This window comes from Megalops cyprinoides, chromosome 2 (genome assembly GCF_013368585.1).
Source record: "Megalops cyprinoides isolate fMegCyp1 chromosome 2, fMegCyp1.pri, whole genome shotgun sequence".
Taxonomy (NCBI): Eukaryota; Metazoa; Chordata; class Actinopteri; order Elopiformes; family Megalopidae; genus Megalops; species Megalops cyprinoides.
Window position 1 is genome coordinate 35,815,156 of NC_050584.1, and position 27,481 is coordinate 35,842,636.

The following is a 27,481-nucleotide window of genomic DNA, read 5'->3' on the forward strand; positions in this document are numbered from 1 at the left end:
GTGGGTTACTTTGTACAGTGTCCACTTATTCAGCTAGATGTTTTATTGTAGCAACTCTAATAAAGTGACTTGTTCAAGGCTCACAATAGTAGTGGCCACCTGGGGTGTGAACTTGCATCCTTTGGTGTTCAGTCTCAATTCCCTGAGCCCTGAAACACATACAACATGTTAGCAGTTGTATGAAATTAAAATGGCTCAGCTATTTTCTCTTCACTTGAGTTGTATGAACTGTAATATGAACTGTAATTTGCTTGGACACCAATAACAGAAATGGCACCAAGAAACACCCTAAACTTAAAGAGTGAATCTTCAGAGTGAATCATCTTGATGGGGAGAGCAGTGCTATTTGTTTCACAATTGTTTGAATTTACCTCTGCATAGTTAAAGAGTGTAGAATGATGTGAAGGTCAGTGTGATGAGGTGTGTTTCAGCAGGAGCCTCCTGATGGAGTGCGGCACTCATCCATTCTGAGCAGGACAACAGCCTGTCACCTCTCTGGGACCGGCCTATGACAAATAATCCCCAGTCTTGCAATTAAGATTAGAGTGCTTCTAGAATCAACACTATTGTGATGGAATAACCGATCTGTTTTGCATCAGGGATGTAACGCTGACATATCCCCTATTGCAAGTTATACATTGCCCAATACTTTATGTAAATTTTCAGTCAAGTCTGTCCTTTTGTTAGTGGATTAGCCTAGCCCCCAAAATGTATAGATTGCCCAAGACGGGCCGAAAAGCATGAAATAGGCTGTCCTGTGCCATGGTGTATTGTTTTTTTTTGTTTTTTTTTGTGCTGACTTGATTTCATGCCAATTGCTTGTTGCCAAGTAAGAACAGACTTGGGCCTAGTTTCAACCCAGTCTAACCCAGCTTTAGTGGTACTGGTTTATTTCATCAGACTCCACACATGCTTTGGTACAGTTTCATGGGAACCATACTGATCGGATAGAGATACTGGTCAGATGCAAAGCTTAAAGAATCATATAAATAGATAATATCTATGGAAAGTAATATACAAAAATAATAGCACTACCATTGATGGTAGTGCCATTACCATCAATACATCAGTATACTGGCAGTTTCCAAAAACCTCCCAAGACAGACGACTGATTGTGACTGTTTCTTTTAGCTATGTTGGCCTCTCTAGCTCCGAACTAATGGGGACATGGAAAGAGAAAGTTAAATAGTGTTAAGCTTGATACTGTAAGTGTTGCATTAATTCACCCAGAATTATACCCCAGACATAGTGCTGTATTTTTTAATGCAAGTTTGCTGTGTTTTTTAAGACTTATGTGCCAAACAGGAGATGCAGAGTCACATTATTGGAACTTTCACAGATTTTAACAAGATTTAATCTATGGTTAGGGTGAACCTCTTTTGTCTTATGAGGAACAGCTATTTGCTTCATGTTTCGACTGCATGCCAGACATGACCCCCTATTTGTCCATAAATTTGAGTAAAAGGATACTCAAAGTTAAGGGAAATGCACATTTCAGATCCAACCTGTGCCTTATATTATAGTGAACAACCTGCAGAATGGAGCTACCCTGATCAGCAAGTAACTGTATTTCAGTTACACTGTGGTGGTTTGTCTCCAAGCTTTTTTCTACTATTTGTATATTTAAATTTAACTTAGCTTATCAGACTTTGCCCTAGGGGCAGAAGAGATACTGGAGATGGGCCTGGAGCAGGGAACATGCGTTTGGCAGAGAGGAAAATATCAGAAAAACAAGGGATACTGTTAGACCAAAATTTGTCTCCACCTGGAAACCAGCAGGAAATCAACATGTTTTACCTGTCCCTTTTGCTATGGCAAGGATGGAGAGAATTGTCAACAGCCATTTGAACAAATCCAGCATCAGTACAGGAGCAGACTGAAGGAAAGGAAATGATGATTACCGCTGTACATGGAAATGCTGATATCTCTCTTTTACAGAAGGGTTTGTTCATGCCATTTTTTCTTTACATTTCAAACAGCTCCATGATTCCAACTTGGCAGTGAAATATCTCTGCATTAATAAATGGACATTATTTCCCCTCTCACAGCAAGACACCTCCCCCCTTCTCTTCACTGAATCGGCCATATCCTGTGGCATTTTACCACATATCATTCCAATTATTGTCATTTGTCATCAGCTCACTTCTGTGTCAACAGCAATTCCATTTATCACACTCCATGTTTTGCATCAATAAGAAAATCAAGGGCTCTGCAGAAAGAGCCACAGTTGACAACGTTCTTTTGTACAAAGAACCTCCCTTTTCATATTTCATCTTAATTCTCCATCACAGCATTTGGATTGAAACATTAATAAAACACGTCGTTCTAATTGTCGTCCATCCATTGTCACACATGAACTTGATATTCTATTTTAGAAATCATAGCAACAGCACTTAATCACCCCTTAGTTAGTGTCATTTATGTGGGGTCTTTTTTGAGTAAAAGAAATGCTGATCCATTGATACTTGTATATGTTTACATAATAATAATAAACTGAATTGAAAGCCCTGCATTCAGTTCTGACATTAGTCAATACCTTGACACAGAAACAGGATCTCGTGACTGGGAGCAATGCAAATCATTGAAAGGAAGAGGGAAACGTTTTGATTCATTCAAAGTAAAGCCTCCAAAGATCCATTCCCCTCTTTTCCCAGTTAGCAACATTTCATTTTGCAATGAATGCATGCATGACTTTTTAAATTTTTTATTAAAATAAACCATCCTAGTTGTGTTTTATTAATCTGCATGCTATGCTAATAAGGCCAAATAAACAATCTTTATATTTGCTGTTTTTAAGATAAGGCCAGATTTACGCAGACTTCATAATGCTGCAATGGTAATAGTGTTTGTCTCTTTTTGTATGGAAAACCTGATGGCAAGTTTTGAGGTCAGGAATGTGGGTGCTCTCTCTAGGGGTAGATACGCTCTAATTGCTTTTTTAAATGACACAATTAGATGCCTCAAAAACAATTGTGTTAATTTTGCAGAGTAAGTCAAATAAGTGCACATTTTATAAAATGATACTCAGAGTGGACAAGAGAATTCTCCATCTAGATCAACATAATCCTATTCCCAAACTGAGTGATGAATTCATTACCCTCATCTGAGAGTCATAGGGTCCATTAATTTTATCCTCAGACGCCATCATAAGATCATGATTTGGCCTGCACAGTCTTCCATATTATTCTGTTGCCTGTGTGTACCTGCATATTTATGAAGTACACAACCTACTCATCTGTGGGGGTGGGCTTTTAGCTCTCAGCATTCCATGACCAACCTGGGACCTTATGAAAATGAGGTGCTCTCTATTATTGGATGCATTTTAAAACTGGAAACAGAAGCATAAAGGTAAATGTTGCTTTGTATGGAATTTATTTTTGAAATCATATTATGAAAACCCTTCTTTTTTCATTTAATATACCATTAAATAGTCATTTTTTTCTCTTCTTGTTTTTTTAAAAAAGTTGTGTGTAAGTCTTAGAAATATGAATTTTATTTGAAAATTGTTTAGCATTTACATTTGCGTATCTACATTCGAAAATGTGTTCACACAGATATGCGTCTATGTTTACCTGATTTGTTTTCCAAAAAATATATACATTATTTTATATATTCTCTTAATACATATTTCCAATACAGAAATAATCATCCTGTTTTTGTAATTTATAATTTTTTCCTCACTTTCAGATTTGTATAGCTGTCTTAGGGCCAATGACTTGACTTTTGTGTGTTTGTCATGTTTGTGTTTCATCCTTGAGTTAAATGCCTGAGGCACTTGCATGTTGCTCCATTTGATTTGGGGCATGCTATAAAGTATTTTCAGGTGATTTGATGATTATTATTTAATGATTTACATCCTGCAGCTGTGTTTGCCCAGGGTGGCAAGACTCACATTGAGGGGGGTCACATATGACACACTTCCTGTAGCCAGCAGTAAGAGAGAAGATTCAATGATTACTTAAATCCAGATATTGGCATAAAATGAAGGCAGATGACAATTGTTTTGCCTGATAGTTAATTTGAGAATACTTTTTTTTTTTTTTATTAAATATTGTTTTGCTTGAAAGCACTCTAAAAACTCAGAGATGACTGAACCCAAAACTAGGGCACAGCCCCCCATGAGCAGCAATATCCAAACCACAGAAAGAGCATCTGAGTGTGGAGGGCGTCTTTGCAATCTGGCACTATGCCTCACAGCCTCACACCATTGGTGTGATGCCAAGATAAGTCCCCTCCCTGAGCTGGCATTACTTCAATGGTGGTGGGGAGGGTCATTCACTTAAGTTGTTAATTAAAGGTGCCCTGGCTGGAGCCCAGTGATTCAACTCGGAGAATGATTCCCAGCAACAGACCAAGGTGGCGTTTTTGTTTTGAACATATGGTGCTGTACTGTAGTGAACTGTGGGTGGTCTGGTCTGGGCCCTCCATATTTGCAAGACAAATAAATCATTGTCATCAGCTAAACATAAACCAGGAAATACAGTTTAGTTATGAAATACGATTAAAGCATCTTACATGTATATATCTGTGTATATCTTCTATCTCCACTGTGTATATCTGTTAACCTTACAGAGGCCGCTTTTGTAAACCATCTCTTTGGTCTTTTCAACTGTGCTTGGATTCCATTGTATGTGTTCTATTCTGTGCAGTGCTGGGCATGGACTCCACAAGGTGTCAAAAGTGCAGCACAGGGATGCAGGCCCATGTCATCTCCAATGCTTCTCATGGCTGTTGTAACTTATCTGGTGGTGGACCGCTACTCTGAATAGCTTGTGCCCTCTCCTCCCATAGATGTTCAATAGCAAACACAAAACTTCCTCCCTTGTTTACACTTTCTGGCAGAGGGGAGTAAATTTGCATCCAGAAGATCCATGTATTGTGCAGCATTCATCTTCCCATCAATTTAGTCCAGATTGCTAGTCCCTGGTGCTGAAAAGTACCCCCGTAACATGATGCTACCACCAGCGTATTTCACTGTGGGGATGGTGTTTCCTGGCTGATGTGCTGTGTTAGCTTTACACCACACATACTGCTTAGTGTTTGAGCCAAAAAGTTCCACTTTAGTCTCATAAGACCGCAAGACCTTCTGCCATATGTTTGTAGTATCTTCCTGCTGACTTCTGTAGCTTGGCTAGAGTGACAGTTGGCATCACAGTAGCCTCTCTGACAAGTGCCACTCTTGTTTGGCAACTAAGTTTAGGGGGGCGGCCGTGTGGCTGTAGTTCCATATTTCTTCCACTTCTGTATGATGGACTGCACTGAGCTCCGAGGTATGTTCAGTGCCTTTGAAATGTTCTTGTACCCTTCCCCAGATTTGTGCTTCTCCACAGTTATATCCCTCACTTGTTACGAATGCTCTTTTCTCTTCATTTTGGTTTGTTCAATGGTAGATCCAACCATACTGTTTGACCTCATAAAGAGGGAAGGTATTTATTCTCATGAAGTAATTCAAAACAGGTGATCTACTAATACCCTACACAGGTGGAGACCATCAACAGATTGGATGAGTTTGTAAGACAATGCACCTGAGCAAGAATAGCCTTTTAATTAGAGGTATGAAGGGTATGAATACTTTTTAAATCTCAAAGTTTAATTTTTTTTTAAGTTTAAAGTTTTTTTTTAAGTTTTTGGATGTTTCTTTTGATTTGTCATGATGTACAATACTGTGTAGACCAGCTGGAAAAATCTTACTTCAAAATATGTTAAATTTGCAAACTGAGACAATAAATTGTGAAAACAGTATTTGGGGCTGAATACTTTTTCAAGACACTGTATGTGGTAAGGGGGGACTTATAAGTGACTAATAAAATGATAAACAATCCATTTAAATTCCTAAACTTTTTGCTGTTTGTAGGCCTGTTTGTAGAGACAGACATGGTGGAGTTTTTGCTGTCTGACTCAAATGGGAGAGAAAGACAACAGAACAACAGAACTGTTGAATCGGATACCAAACAATTGTGGCCACCACAGGATACCTGTGTTAAGACACTACAGCAACTGAATGTAATCAAAAGAATTTCTCATGGATGTGAAAACCAATACTATTCCCCTCTTCCACCCAAAATCACATATTTAAAATAGAGAAAAAATCAACAAATGGTCTGCATGACTGGAAAATGTTCACATAGAAACAAACACACCGTACTGTAAACAGCATAAGAGTAACAGTCCATCCCTGCCATTGTATTATTATGCTGTAATGATGGAGGGCTCTGGCCACATCATCACAACCAGAAACACGTTCTCCAGACCTGATGTGCTGAGGATTTTTGAATTGAAAGTGTGATTTAGCATTGATTGGTGGGCTGTCCCTTGGCAGTGTCTGACCAATACCAACTCTTTAGCCATAAAGTCATAAATACCTAGTAATAGATGCTAAATTACCCATAATGCAGTTTTGACCATTTGATGTCCTGTTTTTGATGTAGTTTTAATGGCACTATAGAGCTAGATGTGACCTCGTCCTGCGTGCTCTTATATTTAGATGGATTTTTTCAAGATAAAACCTTTCAGCAGAGGAATACTACAAATAACTAAACCCCACCAAATGCTGCTGCCACTTATAAAAAGCAGAGGACATGCAATTTCATATCCACTGCGAAATTAAGTTGTTATTGACTAATGAATGGGTAATCCTTGCTGAGCCTTTTGGTGGCAATTTGAAAACACAGTACCTTATAAATAAATTTCTTTACAAAATAACATTTTTCATTTGTTATTGGCAAAGTAATCTAAAAATGTCAAACCACTTAACTGGAAATGGAAATATATTATGTTCTTATTTTGTTTCTTGCTTTGCAAACTGTTCCGAGATATATCATTTAGAAAATGTGTTAGCTATTTCCTACAATTTGTGAGGCTGTCTGGAATTAAACCTGCAAAGCTTGCAAACAAATTCATTATAAACTTGTTTTGTTGATTTACTGTATGGCTCTGTAAATGGTGAATCTTTTATTGAAGAGTACACAATGCGGGGGTGTGCATCACCCCATCACTCTGCCCCGGTAAAGGCCAGAGGGATTATGGGAAGGACTCACATGCTGTGAATGAGTAAGACTCAAGTGACACATGGGGAGGTGACATGCAAGCTCCTGAAATGTCACCACTGGCCACTCCCGCTGGGCTCAGAAGAGAGCTGCAGAAGAGCTGCTGCCTTGGACTTTTTAATAAAGACAAAAAGGTTAATGAAGGCAAAGAGAGAGCGCATTATCTGGGCAAGCCTTTTCCACTGTTGTCTCCTGAGGAAGCAGAACATGGTCTTGCAGGACGTGAACACTAAGCATGCTTTTTAATCCATTCATTGCCATCCACACTTTCAGTGTGAAATATTATTTGTGTGAAATGTCACTACCATCGTAATGAACAATATATTTTTTTTCCTTCAGAATAATAGCCTGTCCAGTCAGATGTATTATGTTCAGCATTTATCAGCTGACTTCATTTTGGAGGTGGCAGTATTTATAACATGAATATACATAATGAACTATTCCTTCTTTATTTTTTCGTTCAAGCAAGGTTGCCTTCAATTCAACTTGTTCAGAGGTTGTTTGTGTTGTGTTTTGAAGTATTCAGTTATTTTTCCAAGATAATACAGTCTGCTTCTGAGTTGTAAAGTACAATTTTGTTTTAGTTTTTGAAAATATATGGATAAGGATAAATTACAGAAGTACAACAGAACTGCATAACTCAAAAGAAAAACAAAAATTGATTTGATATATAGTGACATTTTCCTCCCTGTTGATGCTTTAGTTTATTTCATGGGTTTGAGAGCAAATTTATATATGAATAACCAGGATTTTAGACGGATCACACTGGATGCTTAGGGATACTCGAGGACAGAGTGGCAAAGGACATCTGAAAGCATTTACTAATGGACCTGTAATGATCTGTGGGGTAATGTCAGGTGTATTGCACTGAAGAAGTGGCCTGCTGGGCTGATGGAATGGTCCTTGTTATCAGCATTTAGACAGGTTTCAGTAACACCTCTTCGATCAATACCCTCTTCATTGTGTTCAAGGGGCTTAGGACTCGATCAATGCCCCACCATGACATCCTTCTCTTCTACAACAGCACTGCACAGCTCACAACGGATCTACTAATATTGTCCTGTCATCTGTGTGGACACCCACAGATTCCTCAGATAGATTAATGGTGAAACTCTGCACTGCTGTAAACCCTGAGTCAGGCCCTCCCACAGCTTTTTGTGAGGGATCATGGGATATCGTTGTACTCACTGTGTTCATGCCCTAATGAGTAAATTACTTTGTTGGGTTTGTTTGAAAGCGGCACAACTAACTTCATTATATTTGGTTTCATCATGGTTTTTGATTAAGATTCATAGCACCGACAGTATCAACAAAGACAATAATATTGCAGTTTTGTAAAACAAATATGATGCTCATGGCTGAACTATTCTGAAATGTCACTTTGTTGCATTCAATCACCCTCAAAGAAAATTGGATCTATGTATTAGGGGGAAAAACAGTCTGGCAGACTTGTTTTTTGCATCCGATTCATCAGTGTTGTGCATATTAACAGATTTCAGTTTTGAAGTCTGCACCTTTTTTTTCTTCTGTTAACTTTTCCATGTTTAAAGTGCATGCAGACTATATGCAGTCAGGTTCCCTGCTGAATTTTTACAGCTTCACAGAATCAGAGCAGAGCAATCATTAGCAGAGATGTGAGTAACAGTGGTGCAAATTGGCATAATGATGGAAAAGCTGAGAAGTAACGAGTTTGTCTTTCCTTCCAGCATATCTGTCGGGATCAGCTACGCCCTGGCAGGCAGCGAGGCCTATGCTGAGCTTCTCCATGTGAGGTGAGCTAGCGCCTGGCAGGGCACAGTGACACGGTGATGTTGCTACCACCTAGACTGAGTATGGCACTGTCACATTACTTTCAGGTAGTGTGATACTGGCAAGGAGTTTTAGTGGACACAACGTCTTAAACCCAGCTACTGGGGAATCACAAGTAGAAAGGGGGCATGTTATTCTGAGGTTAAAATGGAGGCTCAGTTCATAGGTTCGTAGGCAGTACTTCTAAGGTAATATAATTACATGCAAAGGAAGTCAAAGAATGAGAGAAAGCATAGCTACCTATAGCTAATTTGAAAGCATTTCTCTTCCTCTCCTCCTCAAAGTTCTTTTTATTGATTTTATCTCCATGTTACACACAAGACAAGCACATCTAAAAATTCCCTCCATCCCCCCTTTCATATCCATCAAACCCCCATCATCCCTTCCCTGCTGACTATTAAATATCATTTAAGGAAATTAATGAATGAATGAACGAATTAATAAATAAATATAATCTATAAATAGGTCTTCGAACCATTTTAAACCTTCCCCATGCCAGCTCTGAAAAGTTACATCCTGCATTGATGGCCTGAAAAGGTGATTAAGAGCTATGGTACTCAAAGGGGAGGAGTCTTGGATGTTTTCCTAAACTGAACCCATACCCTCAGTGAATGCTTCACAATTGGACTGTTAATAGGCGTGTTAGGGATCATTGGGAGCATGGCTCTGAGAAGTGCTGGGAGGGATATTTGCTTACAAGCCTGCATTTCCATGCCAACCCAGGATGGATAGTTAGGTAGCTGATGGTAATGCCACCAGTATAACATGCACTTTTGCTGGCTTCCCAGTAATAAAGCCATTCCGCCACTGTGCTTGGACCTCTGAAGAAAAATTTTGCACATTTTCCCTTGCAATTCCATATGTATAAAGAAGTTATGGATCTAAGGATTTAAAGAATGACAGAGGAATAAATACAGGTAAACACTGAAAAAGACTAAGGAATTTGGGAAGCACAACAATTTTAATTGAATTAATCCATCTAGTGAGAGCAGTGTTGAGAATGAACCACGTGGTGAGATCCTGTTTAGTTTGACCAAGTAATTTAGCAAAATTATTTCAAAAGATTTTACAGCTTTGTGTAACATAGACTCTGAGATATGTGATTTTATCTTTCACCATGTTGAGTGGTACATTTAGGTGTTGTAATTGCAGAGCTTCATTATTAATCACTCTTGTGCAAATTTAATTTATATCCAGAAAACTGACCAAAGCATTCAAGTAGGGAGAGACTGAAGGCAGAAGAGCCTCCGGTTTGGAAACGAAGTAGCAGATCATCTGCATACTAGTGCTCAATGCCTCCCCTCACCACACCACATACCTGCCGGCAGTTGCACAGAGCAACTGCCAATGGTTCAATGGCTAACGTAAAAAGTAGAGTGAAAAAACAGATTCAGAGGACAGCCCCATCAGGCGCCACAATGCAAATTAAATGGTTTTGAGTGCTGAATATTGGTTGGAATGTTGAAGAAGGAGAGCAGTGTAATAATTTAATTCAAGAGAGGACAACTGGTCCAAATCCAAACTTTTCTAAAACAAAAAAAGTTGTTCCGCTCCACCCTGTCAGATGCTTTTTCTGTATTCATTGTGGAATGGCCTGTGATGGGTAATATAAAATATTAGCAATGAATAGTGAAGAATGAGTGGTGATTCTTAATAAACCCAGTTTGGTCAGGGGAAACAACAGTGGGGAGGACATCCTCAGGCCTTGAAGCCAGCACCTTAGCTAAAACTTTAACATTGCAGTTTAGCAATGAAATAGGGCTGTAGTAGGCACAGTCCAAAGGATCTTTACCTTTTTTAGCTAATAAAGAAATACAGGCTTGGTTCAGTGTTGGTGGGAGAGTCATCTTCCTCAAGAGATTCAGAAAAGACTGAAACCAGGTGAGGAGTGAATTGCATAGAGAATTTCTTGTAGTCCTGGGGATTTCTCTGGCTGCAAAATGTGGCTGCTGCCACTTCTTCCTGAGTGGCTCGCTCTTCCAAGCGTGTTTTAAGGTCTAAGGACAAAGTGGGTACTGTTGAACTACTGAAGAATTCCATAACATCCTTTCTGGAAACAGAATCTGAAGTGTACAGTGTGGAATAAAAGTCTCTGAATGTATTGTTATGATCAGACGTGATCTCCCCATTATCCATATTCAGCCCGCTAATAATCTGTTTGGCTCAGATCCCAAGTAGCTGATTAGCTACCAGCTTCCCTGCCTTCTCACTATGTTCATAAAAGTTGGTTCTGGTCTTCTGCAAAAGATTCTCTGTTTCTTGGGTTGAGATTCTGTTTTAAGTTTTAAACAATCTTTATACAGGTCTGGTGTGGGACAGCTGACATACTGCCTATCTAACTGCAAAATCTCATTAGCAAGGAGTATTTGCTTCTCTTTTGAGCACTTTCTTTTATTAACTGCATATGAAATAATTTGTCCCTTAGATAAGCTTTAAGGGCCTCCCACACATTTGAGGGTGAAACATCCACAGATTTGTTAGCACTTAAAAACAAAGGTATCTGTTCATATATAAATTTAATTAAGTCCTCATCTGCTAAAACAGAAGAATTAAAGTGTCTGTTTCTCCTAGAGGAAGACAGGTTGGGAAATAATAGCTAGCTAGGTAAATCTATGTCCTGTCCTCGTGAGAATTCTAAATGTTGCCTACCTCTTTTCAGTTGTCTCATTTTGGGGAAGCCAGCTATTAAATGTTTGCTGCATTTCAATTTTCTCTGTTCCTGCTGTCACTTTCTTTTTTTGTGTTGGGCACCAGACCTTCTTTTGTTCTCCATTTTGCGTTTATTTCTCCTGTGTGAATACACTACTACACTGTAGATGAGAAATCTTTGGCAATAATGGAATTCTCCTTTGGTCGCTGGGTCACCCACACTACTCATGACCACTCACGCTCCTTAACAGGTCTTTCCCCGCAACCGATGTCACTCTGTGCTGGTAATTTACCAATCAAATAGTATATGTTATCTAACTGATTTTCATCAAAAAGGTCTTTCCGAGCCCGCTGAACATTATGCAAGTGTTACAATGGTTGTATTTTAAGCTTATTAATTTAACTTTTCTTTGGCCATGGCACCCCCAGTCTTCGGTGCCCCCATGCAGTGCATATGTTGCATACCCCCTTTTTGCGCCTCTGGGTGTTTTATTTTCAGTCTGCCATGTAAATTCATACCAACTGTTATTTGTGCTAGACTTATAACTAGAAATTATACAATGCTATCTAACTGATGGGTGTCTGTGACAGAATGACGCACGTACCATCACTGTTTGCCGTCTTCTAAACCTGGTATGGCTGACACTGCACAGCTGATCAGTAACGTTTGGAAAAATTGTGTTCACAACTTGTTTGTTGTGTCTGGTTTTGTCAAAGGTGATTTGGAAGCAGCATCAAATCAACAAAAAAGTGACGCTGACAATCTATGAAAAGATTCTCCATTGTGTGTGTTTGATAGCTACTGTATGGCACCAGTTGGCTGCCCACATTCATACACCTAAAGGCTAGTGGCCTAGCCATCCTTGAATGAGTTTTTCGTTGCTTACATACAAAAACATCCACAGTATTACATCTTCCTCTTAGTTGTAAAATCAAGCAAACCAAAAAAAGGTCACTTACAAACTCAGATGCGTATTTAAGCATGTAAAGTAGGTGCATCACCCTAAATGTGTCAGCTATTTCATGAATGTTTTATGGATCAATAATGCAACAATGCAACAATGCATATAATCATATTCCAATATTCCTGTCATTCTGGCAGGTATTTTTTCTTTGTGGGCAGTTACTTAAGTTGGGGTTTCTACATTTTGATCTGTGTTATGCAGTTCTTCTATTCTGTTGAAACAAATCGTTCTGTTTTAGGCAGCAGTACATGTAATTAATTCAGCTACACAAAATGGGTGCTTTCGTATGGAAGAAACCATCATATTTGCAGTTTTGTGTCAGCTAAAATCAATGAATAGGAAGTGTTAACTATAAGCTTTGTAATTTAACAGGAAAATATTGTAGTCTTCTGAGTGTATTTGATATTGTATATGTTCTTCAGCAGTATTCTCAGCCAGGTGAAGTTCTTAGAGTCTGAGCATGGGCAGGGTATACGGAGGCAGTATACTGTAAAGATGGAACCATGCAGAGTGCTTGCCTGACCAGCCTCAAGTCTGTGCATGCTGCTTATTAATATTGCATGATCTACTTAACTAATGGAGAAAAAAACAAAACTTAATAGCATGATGTAGCCAACAGACACAATGTGGAAAACAACAGAGTATTTCAACATATCTAATCAGTGTGTCTTTAAATTTTGAATATTAAGTTCATCTTTTATTTAGCATAAAATGTAGTTGAAAGAGAATACACAGCTGTATAATACCATGTTTGGTAGGGAACATTCAAGCTTGTGAACTGTGTTTTCATTTACGCATTTCTGTGGTTTGGGCTAATTTGTGGATATCAGTCTTCATGTTTCTGTAATATTGAGGGAATGTTTATCCCTTTAATGTTTAAATTTCAAAAAGCTTTACTTTGAGGAAATCATTCCCTTTTATCATGCTCTGAAAGTTTGCATTTAAACACATACTTAAGTTTGCCTTTTAACCCCTCCTGTGTATCCTGAAGGACTCTGGCCCTGAATGTTGCACAGATGAGGAAACATTTCCTTTTCATAACAACTGGAAATTCACTCATTATAACTTGCCTATAGGGTATGTTATCTGGTGATTTTTTCTTTCTTCAAAGCTTCAACATATAACACACAAATTCTACTTTTACATTTCTAAACAACAAGACAGAAACAGTCTTTGATATCTAGAGTTGCAAATTTCATAAGCACTCTTCAGTTTTATTGTTATTGTAGTTTTTTAATTCATAAAGAGCACTTCTTGATGATAATGTACTGGAGGTTACTGTTGAGAAATGTTTTTCTTTTCCTTTTTTTTCAGAGTGACTTTTGTTTCGAATCAGAAATTACTTGCTTCACTGTCATCATTACTGAACCATAAGAGATGGCATTTCTGTGATGTATCAGCAAGCTGTAAAAGAGCAAATGTGTTTTCTGTTTAATACCATGATTAAATGTGTCCTCAAAGAGACCACAGATGTACCAAAAATTGGAAACATCAGACTTTTTTCTCTACATTTTGAAGCACCCCATCATTGTTCTGCATTAAAATACCTGGCGAAAAAGGACAATCGTTCAAACACACTCTAATAGTCTCTCCAAGAACAGCATACGGTACTGTAATTCAATTATAGTAGGGCTCTAATTGCAACCTGGTGCTGGTATTACCTTATTTATATGAGTCTGTCCTTCACTGGCAGGATATAGCCATTCTAGTAGTTAGTCTGATTTTCCAAGACAGCTTGACACACAGTGAAATATTGGGTCAGCATTTACATTTATATTTTAAATTTACATTTATTCATTTGGCAGACACTTTTATCCAAAGAGACTTACAAGTGAGGTAGAGAACATCACCATAAGGAGTCAACAATATTAGAAGCATTGCATGACCAGGTTTTCAATAGTTGGCCAAACAAGGTACAAACTACCTGGTGCAGCTAAGGAGTGCATTAAACCATTAGATTAGTTTTTTATAGTTTAGTAGGACACCATTTTGAGAGAGGAGAAATTCCTTTAGGGGGTAGTGTTTCAGATGAGAGGGGAAGAGCGGTGTCTTCAAATGTTTCTTGAAGACAGACAGGGACTCTGTAGAACAGATGAAGAGTGGAAGTTGATTCCACCATTGGGGGACAACAGCAGAGAAAAGTAGAATAAAAAATAAAAATAAAGAATAAAAAATAGAAAGTTCTGGACAGTAATTTTGTGCCATGAAGTGACTGCACCACCAGACACCGTCCGGTAGCAAAGCATAGCAGTCGGGACAGAACATAGGCTTGCAGTGTGAGTTCAGGTAGATTGATGCAGTTTTGTTGGTTGCCCTGTACACAAGCATCAAGTCCTTGAACATGGTACGGGCAGCTACAGGGAGCTAGTGGAGCGAGACCAAGAGAGGTCTAACGTTAGTCCTTTTTTGGTTGGTTGAAAACCAGATGTGCAGCTGCATTCTGTGTCAGCTGCAGACGCTTAATAGTGCATGCAGGTAGGCCAGCCAAGAGAACATTGACCATGACCAGAGCCTGGACAAGGAGCTGCGCAGCATACTCAGATATGTAGGACCTGATTTTCCTGATGTTGTATAGCACAAATCTGCATGATCTGGCAGTTTTTGCAGTGTGGTCGGTAAATTTTAGTTGGTCATCAATCACTACCTCCAGGTTCATTGCAGACCTGGATGGAGTTAGTGTCGTTGAGCCGAGCTGTACGGTGATGTTGTGCTGGATCAACAGGCTGCCTGGGATGACTGGGAGCTCAGTCTTGGATATGTTGAGTTGAAGGTGGCACTCCTTCATCCAGGCAGAGATGTATGAGAGACAGGCAGAGATCTGTGCTGAGACCATGGGGTCATCAGATTGGAACGAGGGGTAGAGCTGGGTGTCATCGGCATAGCAGTGGTAGGAGAAGCCATGCGCCTGAATGATTGGGCCTAGTGTGGTTGTGTGTAGTGAGAAGAGGAGGGGACCAAGCACTGACCTCTGAGGTACCCCAGTGGTTAACCAATGGGACTTAGACTTCCCACCCCTCCAAGATACCTTGAAGGATCTGCCTGTGAGGTAGGACTCAAACTAGCTAAGTGTAGACTTTTTGAGCAGTGGTGTTACCCGAGCCTGCTTAAACGCGGCAGGGAAGGTGCCAGTGGTGAGCGATGTGTTGATGATGTGTGTGAGTGCAGGTAAGAGTGTGGGAGAGAGAGCCTGTAGGAGATGGTAGGGGATTGGGTCTAGGTGGTGGATCAGGTATAGAGTAGAAGCTTGGAGAAACCCTTCTGTGAGGTATTGAAAGGCACTTGATATACTTGTCAAGTGCAATTAGTGTCTAAAGTTGCCATAACTTTTGACTGACCTAAACTTTGAATAAAGCTTTCACTTAAGTTTTGAGGGGAGCAGTCTTGCACATTTGTATTCCTTTGAAATGGATATATTTTAGTGGTGTGGTTTAGTGGTGCTTCAAAAAATAAATAATAAAAAGTTGCCTTTAGATTTATTTCACATGTGATAAAGGTAATCTTTTTTTTATTACTTTTGATTGTAACACCCTCATTTCTTGAAGGTACTTATTTACAAATGCTCTGGTGCTTCTGTGCCCTTGAGTTCCTTTTAACATGTTTATTATTTATTTCATTATTATTTTATTCCATTTTAGTTGAATGACGCTCAGGTTCCCCTATATGTATATTAACAAAACACATATTTCTGACAAATGCTGCGGGAGAAATAATTCTCAGAGGGCAATTTATTTAAAAATGATGAGAAAGTAAGACCTTTTTAAGTGTAAGTATTTATTTGTTTTATTCATCAAAAATGGCATGCCAGATATGTTAGCCAGCCAAATACAGGTTGGCAGCATTGAGATTTTTTTAGTTTCCCACAGAAATAACTGCAGTGACCCAGAAGTATAAATTCCTAAAAACATCTATTTTTGGCAATTTAACCTAATTTAAATGCATATATGTCTTACAATGATGTTTCTATCATTATTCTTTATCTGTCTCATTGTGGAACTGTACACATCCTGTCCCCGTACTGTCGCTATAATTTACTGTATGCACTTTTGTAAGTTGCTTTGCATAAAAGCGTCTGCTAAATAAATAAATGTAAATGTAAATTTACAGAGACATCTGTCTATACGGCTAATTACAAAACAAAGCCCAATTACGTAGTGTAAGGATGTACACATGTGATGCTGTTTAAGCAAATAACAGGTGTTAAAAACCTACCTGGCAGTGATGATTGTGTATGGAAGCTGTCTTAGTAATCTAATAATAACCAAGAGAATAGTCATGTTAATAATATACCTGTGTAACTTGTAGTTGAGCATTTCTAAAGCAAAAATACCATCTCACTTCTCAAATGCAAAAACAAGAGTCAAGCAAAAATGGAGGTGAGCTACGCCTCCACACCAAAGCCATTTTTCTCAAGATTTTGACTAAATCAAAAGCAAGGTAGTTGTAGTCTGTTTGCTTTGTATAGGATTTGAACATTAGTGATGTCCTTTCACTTGCAAAAGTAATTTGAAGAAATTGTTTAGTTAATTTTTAAATGTTGAGGTAGCTGAAATGTGTCAGTATTGACTGCTGCTGTATGTATTTGAAGTTATTTCTAGAAACAGGTTGTAGTTGCACATAACTGCAATAATGAGATGTTTCCTATTCCAGGAAGCTAGCTAACAACTGCTTATATATTTGTATTGCTCAGATTATTGGCAACTATATTGTTATTTGTTCCAGCCCTCTTGGTCAACCTCACAAATAGATTCCCTCTGAGGAGTATTCTCCATAGAGAACAAAATAGATCGAATGCTGAGCATGACCCAGTATGACATCAGCAAGCATGACCCATGACTGTTTAAGCATATTGAAGCATGGCCTCCTTCCTCAGCTTGAGTTGTTTATAGGCTTTAGGCCATACATATATAGTGAGAAAACAAGCTACAGTCTGATTAAAATCATATTTTCCTTTCAATGAAGTAAATTAATGTAACAGCTAATTCCCTTATCCTGGATACATCCATTAATAATTGTACTATAGACAGTATTTACTTACGCATTTTTGTATATACACACACTTCTATACACACAAGGGTGCATGTGCAGGTGGCTGTATTTGTCTGATGAAAAGTTGGTCTCCTTCACTTGTGATGTTGGTTTGGCATGGTGTCAGAGCGGACGGGTGGGGACGAGCATGTCACAGACAAATGTGTGCTGTCAGAAGTCCCATCTGGGCCAGGGCTTTGTCATTTCACACTGCCACTCTCCCCTTGCTTCTGCCGTTGTGTGTCATTCTCCTTGGGTGCAGTGTGGTCCTAAAAACACACAGAAAAAAAAAAAAACCTACTCAGTATTCTGTTTGAGGTCATGACAGCCTTGACTGCTAAAACAAATACACTAATGAAGTAATAAAAGATGTGAAAGTATAAAGATGAGCTTATCGATTAGCTGTCAGCTCCTCTCTGAATAATTCAGAAAGTCACAGATCAGTGAGGTGAGTTTATGATACAAATTTGGACAGGAAATGAGTGTTGTAAGCAGGAAATCTTGACATAAACAGCTCACATTGGAATCAATATATGTTTGAACTTCAGACATTAAGTATTCATGTCAAGTAGGAGGATGATACCTACTAATAATAAACAAAAATATTCACTGATATAGCCTGTTTTGGCATGTATAATTTTATGACCATAACACTTTAGTTTGTTTCTTTCATTATTTTTCTTTTTGAAGTTCCACTTTAACAGTGAAGGTGATGGTTTGGTGTTTATGTAGGAAGATTCAATATTCAAGAGCAGAATAAATCAATCTATGCTATTCCTTCAGGTGTACCATTGAGTGAAAACACTCAGAGACTAATGAATTGTAACATGTAATCTGGGGTCTTCTTGAAGTTATTGAGTTTTCAAACCCCTCAGCAAAACAGAAAACGGACTTAATGAGATATAAAACTCTTTCGATCATGACTGTTAATCTGAATAATATGGCTGCATTTGGTCCCTCTTCATCTCTACTGGAATTGGGAATTGCTAAAGGTCTCGTGCAGTAAATGATAATATCATTGACTCATGAGACCATCACATATGTGTTTGGCTGTGGCACTGTCAGTAATTGGAAAGTGGGGAGGATCATTTATAGTAATCTTCAGTGTTGTTTCTGTCTGTTTCTGTCTGCCTCTTGTATATGGTGCTTAATCTAACCCAGCACTGAACATGTCACCATTGACTCATTATCTTACTTGTCATCACTGTTGTGTACCGCTCACAAATTGGAATCAAAGCCAGCTGTTCTAAGTATCTAAGCATTACACGGAGAAATCCAGTAATCTTATATAAGATCATAGATAAGTTATAAGCCTGGTGTTCTCTGCTCCTGTGTCCTTGAAATGGGATAATGCATAACTTTGACATGCACACTTGTTTAAATGAAAACTCTATGTATCTGGTTCAAAGATTACAGGAAATATATTAATCTACACAACCTTAAAAGCAGTTATTGTAAAAATATGACATTTACATTTACATTTATTCATTTGGGAGATGCTTTTATCCAAAACAACTTACAAGTGAGGCAGACGACAAGTTATACACAATATACACAGAAAGTTTACATTTACATTTACATTTATTTATTTAGCAGACGCTTTTATCCAAAGCGACTTTCAAAAGTTGTATACTATGTGTTGTTGTTGTTGTTAACGCCATGTACCAAAGCATAAATAACTACTGTATCAGAGTGGTACCAGAGGGGTGTCACTGGATTGGAGATGAAATTCTAGCAGGCAATCTTAACATTTCAGTTTCAATGTAGCAGCTGTGGCACGATGATTCCAAGTGTTAATTTAATGTGAACCCCTATCTCAGTTTTCGCCCCCATGGTCTTTTCCTGTAATTGCGTTTATCACTTTGGAAAGGTAATTTATTTTGTTACACTCCAGTAAATATTTAACCTTAATATTATTCACAGCATTTTTCCATTTCTGCAGGCCGTACCCACGCAAATGCTTGAATGGTTCATTAAGAACACATTATAGGCTGATGCATCTGCTTGGTTACATATTCAGAAAAAGCAGGGCAGTGCATTGGAGGAAAACGTCGACTTTAAAGCAATACCCTTGAAGTACAAATCAATAGGTTATTTCACCTTCCAAAGTGTGATTCAGATAAATTACACTGCATTCTAGCATCAGGAAGTTAATCCTATTGATGTTGTGTTCACTAAAATGCATTAACATGCAGAAAGGCCCCTTTGAAAGCACTATCATATAGAGTTTATGAGCATCATGTCCTTACAATATATGATTAAGAGATGTTCTTTTAGATTTATTAGTCTGAATCCCTGTGGCACTTTAATCATCTAGCTTTAATAGCAGTATGAAGTCGTTACCTGGAGATGAACCATAGTTATTGAGCCCATATAAACTTTGTGCTATAAGCTGGCATTTTCACAACTTTCTCCCACCGTATGCAAACACGCACACACGCGCACACACACACACCTACTCCTGTACAGTAAGACATTTACATTCACATTTACATTTATTCATTTAGCAGACGCTTTTATCCAAGCGACGTACAAAAGTGCAAATAGTGGGCGAGCAACAGGCACAAGGGTAAGATGTGTACAGGTCATACAATGCAGGTAGTGGTTACATAAGGAAGGTTACATATCTGATCTAAGGTTAGATGAGGTTACATATACAAAGACAATTGTATTTTTTCTCTCATTTGCTCCAGTGTTGTGCCATCAGTTGGAAGGATTTCTCGGGTGATCAATGTGTTGGAAAAATACCTTCCATTTTTAAAAAGTTTCACATTTCACTCTACCTTAGATAGGAAGGTGTCATGGAGTACAGTTGTGATGTTCCAATATGACAAAATCATGTTTTAATATGGTGGCCTTTCCAAGCAATGTGGTTACTGAAATATCTCTGGTGCTTAACCGTCTTCACCTGTTTGATCTCCTTTCAAGGCTTATCTACCGAATAATATTGTTAAATGGATTTTTTTTTTTCTTTTAAAAATGGTTATGATTAAAGAATTCACAGAGTCTGAAAACTGTTAGTTTCTTAAGAAATGTTGCAGTTTATATTTAAAATCTGTTTTACAATTTTAAGAAAATGGTAAAAATGGTAGCTTTTCTTGTAGAGCACAGTATGTGTGCAGAGTTTGTGTGGTGTTAGTGTGTTAAATATTAGTGATATTAATAGATATACGTAAGTATTCCTACATAAGAAGTGTGTAAAACACCATAAGTATTACATTAACCTTCATTAACACTTATTTCAGCTGATTTAAACTGTTGTTGGATATACTATGCCACTAAATTAGAATTTTATGGGAATGCCACTTATAATATGGATGGTGAACAGCATAACTTAAAACAGCCTTTGTCAAATGTCAGACATTTTTATGAATGTTTATGGTTTATGTGCTTAGATAGCTATAAGTAGTGCTATGTGAGACACTTTGTGGAATGTGTTAGCAAAAAAAGCATATCGTAACTAAGTAGTTAGAGAAAAGGTGATATTTCATTGTGAAGGGTGTCAGAGCACCCATCTAATATAGGAACATGTGAGTGTTCCTATATTAGACACAAAATCTGGAACTCATGGCTATTTAGTGTGTATAAGTGTTTCATTGTGTGGACCGTGGGATTCTTTTTATTATTATTTAAAATGTTATGATGCCCAATACATTGACATATTGTCAGTTTTTATTGAACGACTGTTTGTGCATACTTGCATCAGTGGTAATTAGCAAGTAGTAAGTAGTATTAGTTTTAATTCTTGGTTGATTCTTGTGTACTAATTATAAAATTTGAGAATTAAGAAGAGATTAAGGACATCTTACTTTTGCACATGAATTGTAATTGTTGCTTTGAAAGAAATAAAAGCAAATTTGAGTTGTCACCATGTGTGACATGTATTAAAGCAGGCATGCCGTTGTTTTCTGTCAGGATTTATTTTTATGGGACAGTTTAGATGAATAATGTGTGTTGTAACTATTTGTCTTATTTGCAGGCATATTTATGTTATTCCTGTGTTCACCTGGATACTTTCTCTGGGAATTCTCCTGGCTCAGATTGTGATTCAGCCAATCACATCATTGCTGACCCTCCTCAAAGGGACTCTGCTAATTGTCACGGTAAGCAAAGAATTGAATTTAAACCTGTTTTTAAACAACCTCTGTCACACCTGAAACTGCTGATGCTGGAAATCTGCGTCAGTGCAGATTAAAGACCGCAGACATATTGAGCAAATGAACTGTTTTACATATGTGTTATTATTATTATTATTATTATTATTATTATTATTATTATTATTATTGCAGGAGAGCAATAACCACAATAATAATAATGTGAATCTGCAGTCATCATCTTGCTTGAGGCTTTTTGTGAATCTTGATTATTCTTGATTACTTAATATTCACCATATTCTTAAAAAGTGACAGTCTTTGCTTCCTTAAGAGATAAGCAAAGCATAGCTAAGTTGCTTTTAAAACATTTGACTTGTTAGTGGACCAGGGTTCATTTATATTGTATGTGACAAGCTAAATACATTTTTTCACCGACTTTCTATAAATTATTCCGGTTATTCCATTGCAACTATTATTAAATACATTTTTTGGATGTTTAGATATGTTTCAATGTCTCCATTTCCTTCATTTTTTTCAGCATTCCTAATTACAGTAAACTATAAAAGGGATGCAATGGGCCACTGAGTAATTCTTGATAGAGAATATTACTCCAAAGAAGGACACAATTCAGAATCAGCTCAAATTGTATAATCCTAGGGCCAAGGGGTGTAGAATGTAGCACATATTCTGTATTTCCACTTAGTGTGCTCTGTCTGTATTGCAGCATGAATGATGTTCATCATGTCTATGATTCATTAATCCAACTACTGTGAAGTTGGATGGAAATTAATAAATAGGACTGAAGGCAAGGATATGACACTGCAAAGTTAATGAACTACAATTAAGAAGTAATAATGGATTCTGACACATGATTTATGAGGCTAAAGGAATGTGTTATATTAGCATTCCCATTGCTCTCACCCCCTATGGTTAAAGTCACTACACATACAACTTCGCCAGATGAAAATGCCATAGTAACACGGTCTCATACCTGGAAAAGTACTTAAATGTAATAAACCTAAATCTGAGTCCTACTGTGATATAACACGATGGATATAGTAATGGAAAATTGTCATAGTATCTCTTCATTTGACCATTGTTAAATGTGGTCATTGCAGTCTCTCACAAAATTAACTAGACATTTCTTCATGTATTGCTGTTTTAATGGGCCCTAAATGAAACAAAACCCACTCTCAATCAAGCTTGAAATGACAGAGAAGGATGTAAAACTGTTTATACTATTATGATTTCATGTGAAGGCTTCTACTTTGAGATGCCATTCTTTGTTTGTTTTTGTTATCCTTATCTTCTAACCAAACAAAAGAAGTTTGCTGTCTGCTGTATCAGTACTGTTTGCCTCACTACAAAGTGTAATAGTAGTGACTTAATGTGTTGCAATTAATGTATACAGCAAGCATGAAATCACAGGTATGCAATGCTTTTGATACTGTTAGTTGTTCAGTATGTCCTCAGCATCAATTGTTGTGTATTTAGCAGGCTGTGATTATTTTCTGATCTGCCCACTGTCAGATACATGACATACAGGCATAGTTGGATAGGTAGCAAAAGCTTTCCCTTCTGTATGTAGATTTGTGTGTGTGTGTGTGTGTATATATATATATATGTGTGTGTGTGTGTGTGTATATATATATACACACAATTATATATATATACAGTATATAGCATATTTTTTGCCTAAGTAGTATAGCGGCAATTTATTGTCCCAGTGACTGTATTTGATACATGTAACCTTAGATCAGATTAGCTCTGGCTCGCTACACCAACCTTGTGCTCTGCTTCAGCACTATATGCATTGTATTACCTGTACACATCTTGCCCTTGTGCCTGTTTGCCCACTATAAGCACTTTTGTACATCACTTTGGATAAAAGCGTCTGCTAAATTAATAAATGTAAATGTCTGTATATATATATATATATATATATATATATATATATATATATATATAGATAGATATATAGATAATGTACCTAATTAGACTGAGATTTTCTTTATTTGTAAATCACTCAACTCTGCAACAGTGCAGCCCAAAAAAGAAATAAAGTTATAAATGAGATAAGAATAAAATGAGAATGGGATAAGAAAAAAATCAACAACTGAAATGTCAACAATTAATAACTACTCATCTCCCTACTTTAGCACTTGGTTGAAGTACATTGTTGCCAGAATGCCAGTGTGCCACAAAGCTTTGGCAAATGCATGTTTGAAGCACAGTTGATAAGGCCTGATTGGCCAGTACATGTCCATGCGTTCATCATACATACAGCTCATTAAGCACTACTCCCTGGCTCACTTGTCACATGGGCCACGCTGGGTTTTTTTTACTCAGTCGCTATAAAATAGTTGTCCTGGCCGCACAACTTTGCACTTGCCCTGACCTTGCATTTACGCCCTTAAAACCAGGCAATTAATCTTTTTAGTCTCAGTGAAAGAAGACTCAGTTTTCACATGTTTAAAAGGGATTAATAAAGAGGATTAGAAAAGCTATTTGAAGTTGAGGTTTTGTTCACAGAACAAGAGGGCATAGGATTAAATTAGTTAAAGGGAAATTTCACACTGAAACTAGGAAGTATGTTCTCACACAACTGAAACTTATTGATAAATGGAATAGCTCACAAGGAATCATAGTGGAAGCAGAGGTATTTGGAGTGTTCAAAACCAGGCTTGCCACAGTGGTAGATACACTTCACCTAATAGACAAACCTACATGGTCTGAATTGTCTGATCCCACCATTAAACTTCATGTTTTTACACAGTTAATAGCCCTTGTTTACAGAATGCCAATTGAAATGGAATGTAGAGGGGTGTCACTTACCCTTGAAGGAGGATGACATTTATGTCATCGCTTTCACCGTGTTCATAATATCCACATACAGTAGGAATTTTTTGCATAGTGCTCTTCATGTCGGCATTGTTCATTAATCAGCTATGAATAATCTTGATCAGCTGTTTGTCACATAAAAAGGCAGCCATCCCGATACTGAGCTTATTTTCATATGTTTTATCAGTGAACAAATCGTTTTCATCATTCATTTTCACTGTTCATATTCATTTTACTCTTGTTAGTAGTGTCTATTTTTATGTCATACTGTGGGTGGTTATTATTTATGTAGGTGAGCCATTGGTTCATACATCATGTATCATGCAGTCAAGCATGCCGCTCTGACACAGAGGCTTTTTAGATTAAAAATCTACTTGTTACATTACCCACAACTCCTTCAGTCAATCAGTGCAAGTTGACATTATTTCGAAACAAAACTGTACTTCTATAATGACTGTAATACATCCAACACCAGTTGCTTAATGGTAATTTGATGAAATTATGGAAAATGTTAGCTGTCCAATATTACTTACAGCCAAAATTATTATCATTAACTGAATGTGCACACATTGTGTATGATGTTTTTTTCATTTCTTTTATCTGATTTTAGGTGATACAGTCTAAGTGGACTTTGTAGGCTTATTAGTTCTGTATGCAAAGTAAATATAGTGCCAGTGAGAATAAATAAATGATACCCTAATAGGTCAGATTTTATTGTGATTATGCATTGTAAATTGCATTGTGTGTAAACCCTTTTAACCAGTTGTGTAATGTATTTTAAATTGTACAAGAATATTTGCAGCCCCATTTATATGGTTCTCATCCATGCCTATTTTGTATTGTTCTAACTGGAAATTTATTGGTTATTTCCTTTCTTTCTGTTGTCCTGCCAACCCCCAGCGATGTCCTTTATTTCAGACCATGTTTATGCCAATGTAACATTTCTCACACGTATGACATAGCCATTGAAATACATTTCTAACTCTGCTATATAGAATGGAGTGGTAATTTCTCAAAAATCCATGGTAATTTTGTGTATGTACTCCCTTCCCCCAAAGAAGTAAATTCTGGCTGTCTCCCCTTACCTTCTGCTAGTTTCATTTTGGATAGGTCAACAGTAATGTGAGACATTTTTGAAGACGTTTCTGCCAAGATTCCAATTGAAAATGTAAATGAGTTAAATGGCTGCCTGGAAATTATTAAGAGGAGAGCTGAGCAGGAAGTGTGTCAGATGTTGGTCTGGTAATTGCTGTGAGTCAGGGATTTATTGTTAAGGTTGGCTCTGTCTCCTTTAATTCATAAAAGAACATTAAATATAAACCATTAAAAATGCATATGGTTTCTTTCTTGCACACTGCATCAGTTTTAAATCAATATTCATGGTGTATTTCAGATGAAAGACCATTTTTGGCTTAGCTGTAAGAAAAAAAGCATTTGAAAGTTATACGCTTCATATCAGTTTGTCTCATATCAGTGGACTTCTGTAAAAGTATTTTGATCAATCATAGACTGAATCGAGGACTTGCAGATTGATTCAACTGCAGCGGCTAGTATTGCTGTGACCGCTATGAATACCAATGACAGTGCAGCAACTTCAGAACTCTTGATCAGTGCATTGTCTCTATCGTGTGACTTCTTCACACTAAGGCTGCCAAAACTGAGTGCTCACCATGGTAGATGGCAGTGTTACACCTCCTGAGCCTCATTTCCAGGCACCCTCACTTTCCCTGTGGAGAGCTGGAACCTGCTGCTGTGCAGAGAAGGAACCCAAGAGTTACGTCACGTTTCATTTTTTCAGCTCTGTGATTTTGTCAGCTCTGTGTGTCAAATGTGGTGTCAAGAGTTTTGGTAAAATATTTAAATCTGTAAGAAGCAGTGTTTATAGAATTTTTAAGAAGAATGTCACATTCTGTAAGAGTATCAGTCTTAAGCTTTCTCTGAATATTGTAATTGGTCATCCATGAAGAATGCAAAATGTTGTGGTAGGTATGCATTTCAGTGAATTTGATCGCATGGTGCCTTGTACCTCCCCTTTTCCCCTGAGAAATACCTTTGTGTTGACTTAAGGATACTCCTCCAGAAGTATTTCTGTCTCTTGTAGTTGTACTTGTGTTGTAGAACATAGTTTTTAGGAGCTTTAGTAAAGGTTCCTTAATATGAAACACCTAATGATAACTTCATGGACATTACATAAACATCAATAAACACTGTGGTCTGTTTTCATAGGATCTCCTATTTGTCATTCATATCATAATTGGCCATGACCTTCTGTCTTGATTAGAGTCATGAGCCTTGCTTGACCTTTTTTGCAGTCCATGCATGCAGCCATTGTAGCACCAAGCATCTGCTGCCTCCATACTGCAGATGTTTAGCCAGATAGTCTCTCAGAATGTGTTCACAGTAAGTTTTGTTTATTTTTGTTTTCACTGGAAATGAGAAGCAAGCAGGACAAACATCTAAGACTTAATAAAGAACGGCTGGCAGTCTGCATCGACAAGAACAGATTGTGATAGTGTCAGACTTTTAAAAATGATAATTCCTTTGAAGGAACATATACTTCAAGGGTGTTGATACGGTCTAGCATATCAGTGAAGAATACATAGTAAGACCTTAGGTTTGCATATTTCAATAAAAAGAATATGTTACTTATACCATCTTTGACATGCATATAGCAGTAATAGACTAGTCCATGGCTGCATTTTTGGGTTCAGAAGCTCTCGCACCACATGCCATTTTAGAAACTGAAGTTCAATGAGGCCAGAACTGAACTTTTGCAAAAAGAGGGACTAAGTATTTTGTATTAAGTCACAAATTGCATCCTAGTTTATCGAAAAAGTAAACCAAATTATCTGTTGGCTTTCAGTTCAGTAGATTACCAAATAAATATTATTCTCACAAAGTGCACTAGTGTACAATGAAAGAGGAGTAAGTTAATTGTTTGACTGAGCTTCCGTTTATTTGCGACATTTAATGTAGGCTCACTTTAACACTTTCAAATCCCCCACTAGAGCAATGCAAGTAAGTTTCATTTGTTTATTATCTATTTTGTCTG

The 27,481-nt window shown here is 37.6% G+C and overlaps 1 protein-coding gene across 3 annotated transcripts in view; it reads left to right on the plus strand.

Moving 5' to 3' along the window:
• Positions 1 to 27,481, plus strand: part of si:ch211-51h4.2 — a 122,871-nt gene that overhangs the window by 27,561 nt on the left and 67,829 nt on the right. For all 3 annotated transcript variants that reach the window (XM_036554964.1, XM_036554955.1, XM_036554972.1), the window contains 2 exons: positions 8,753 to 8,818; positions 21,474 to 21,597. In XM_036554964.1, the coding sequence (XP_036410857.1) occupies positions 8,753 to 8,818; positions 21,474 to 21,597 (190 nt within the window). The remainder of the gene's footprint in view (positions 1 to 8,752; positions 8,819 to 21,473; positions 21,598 to 27,481) is intronic.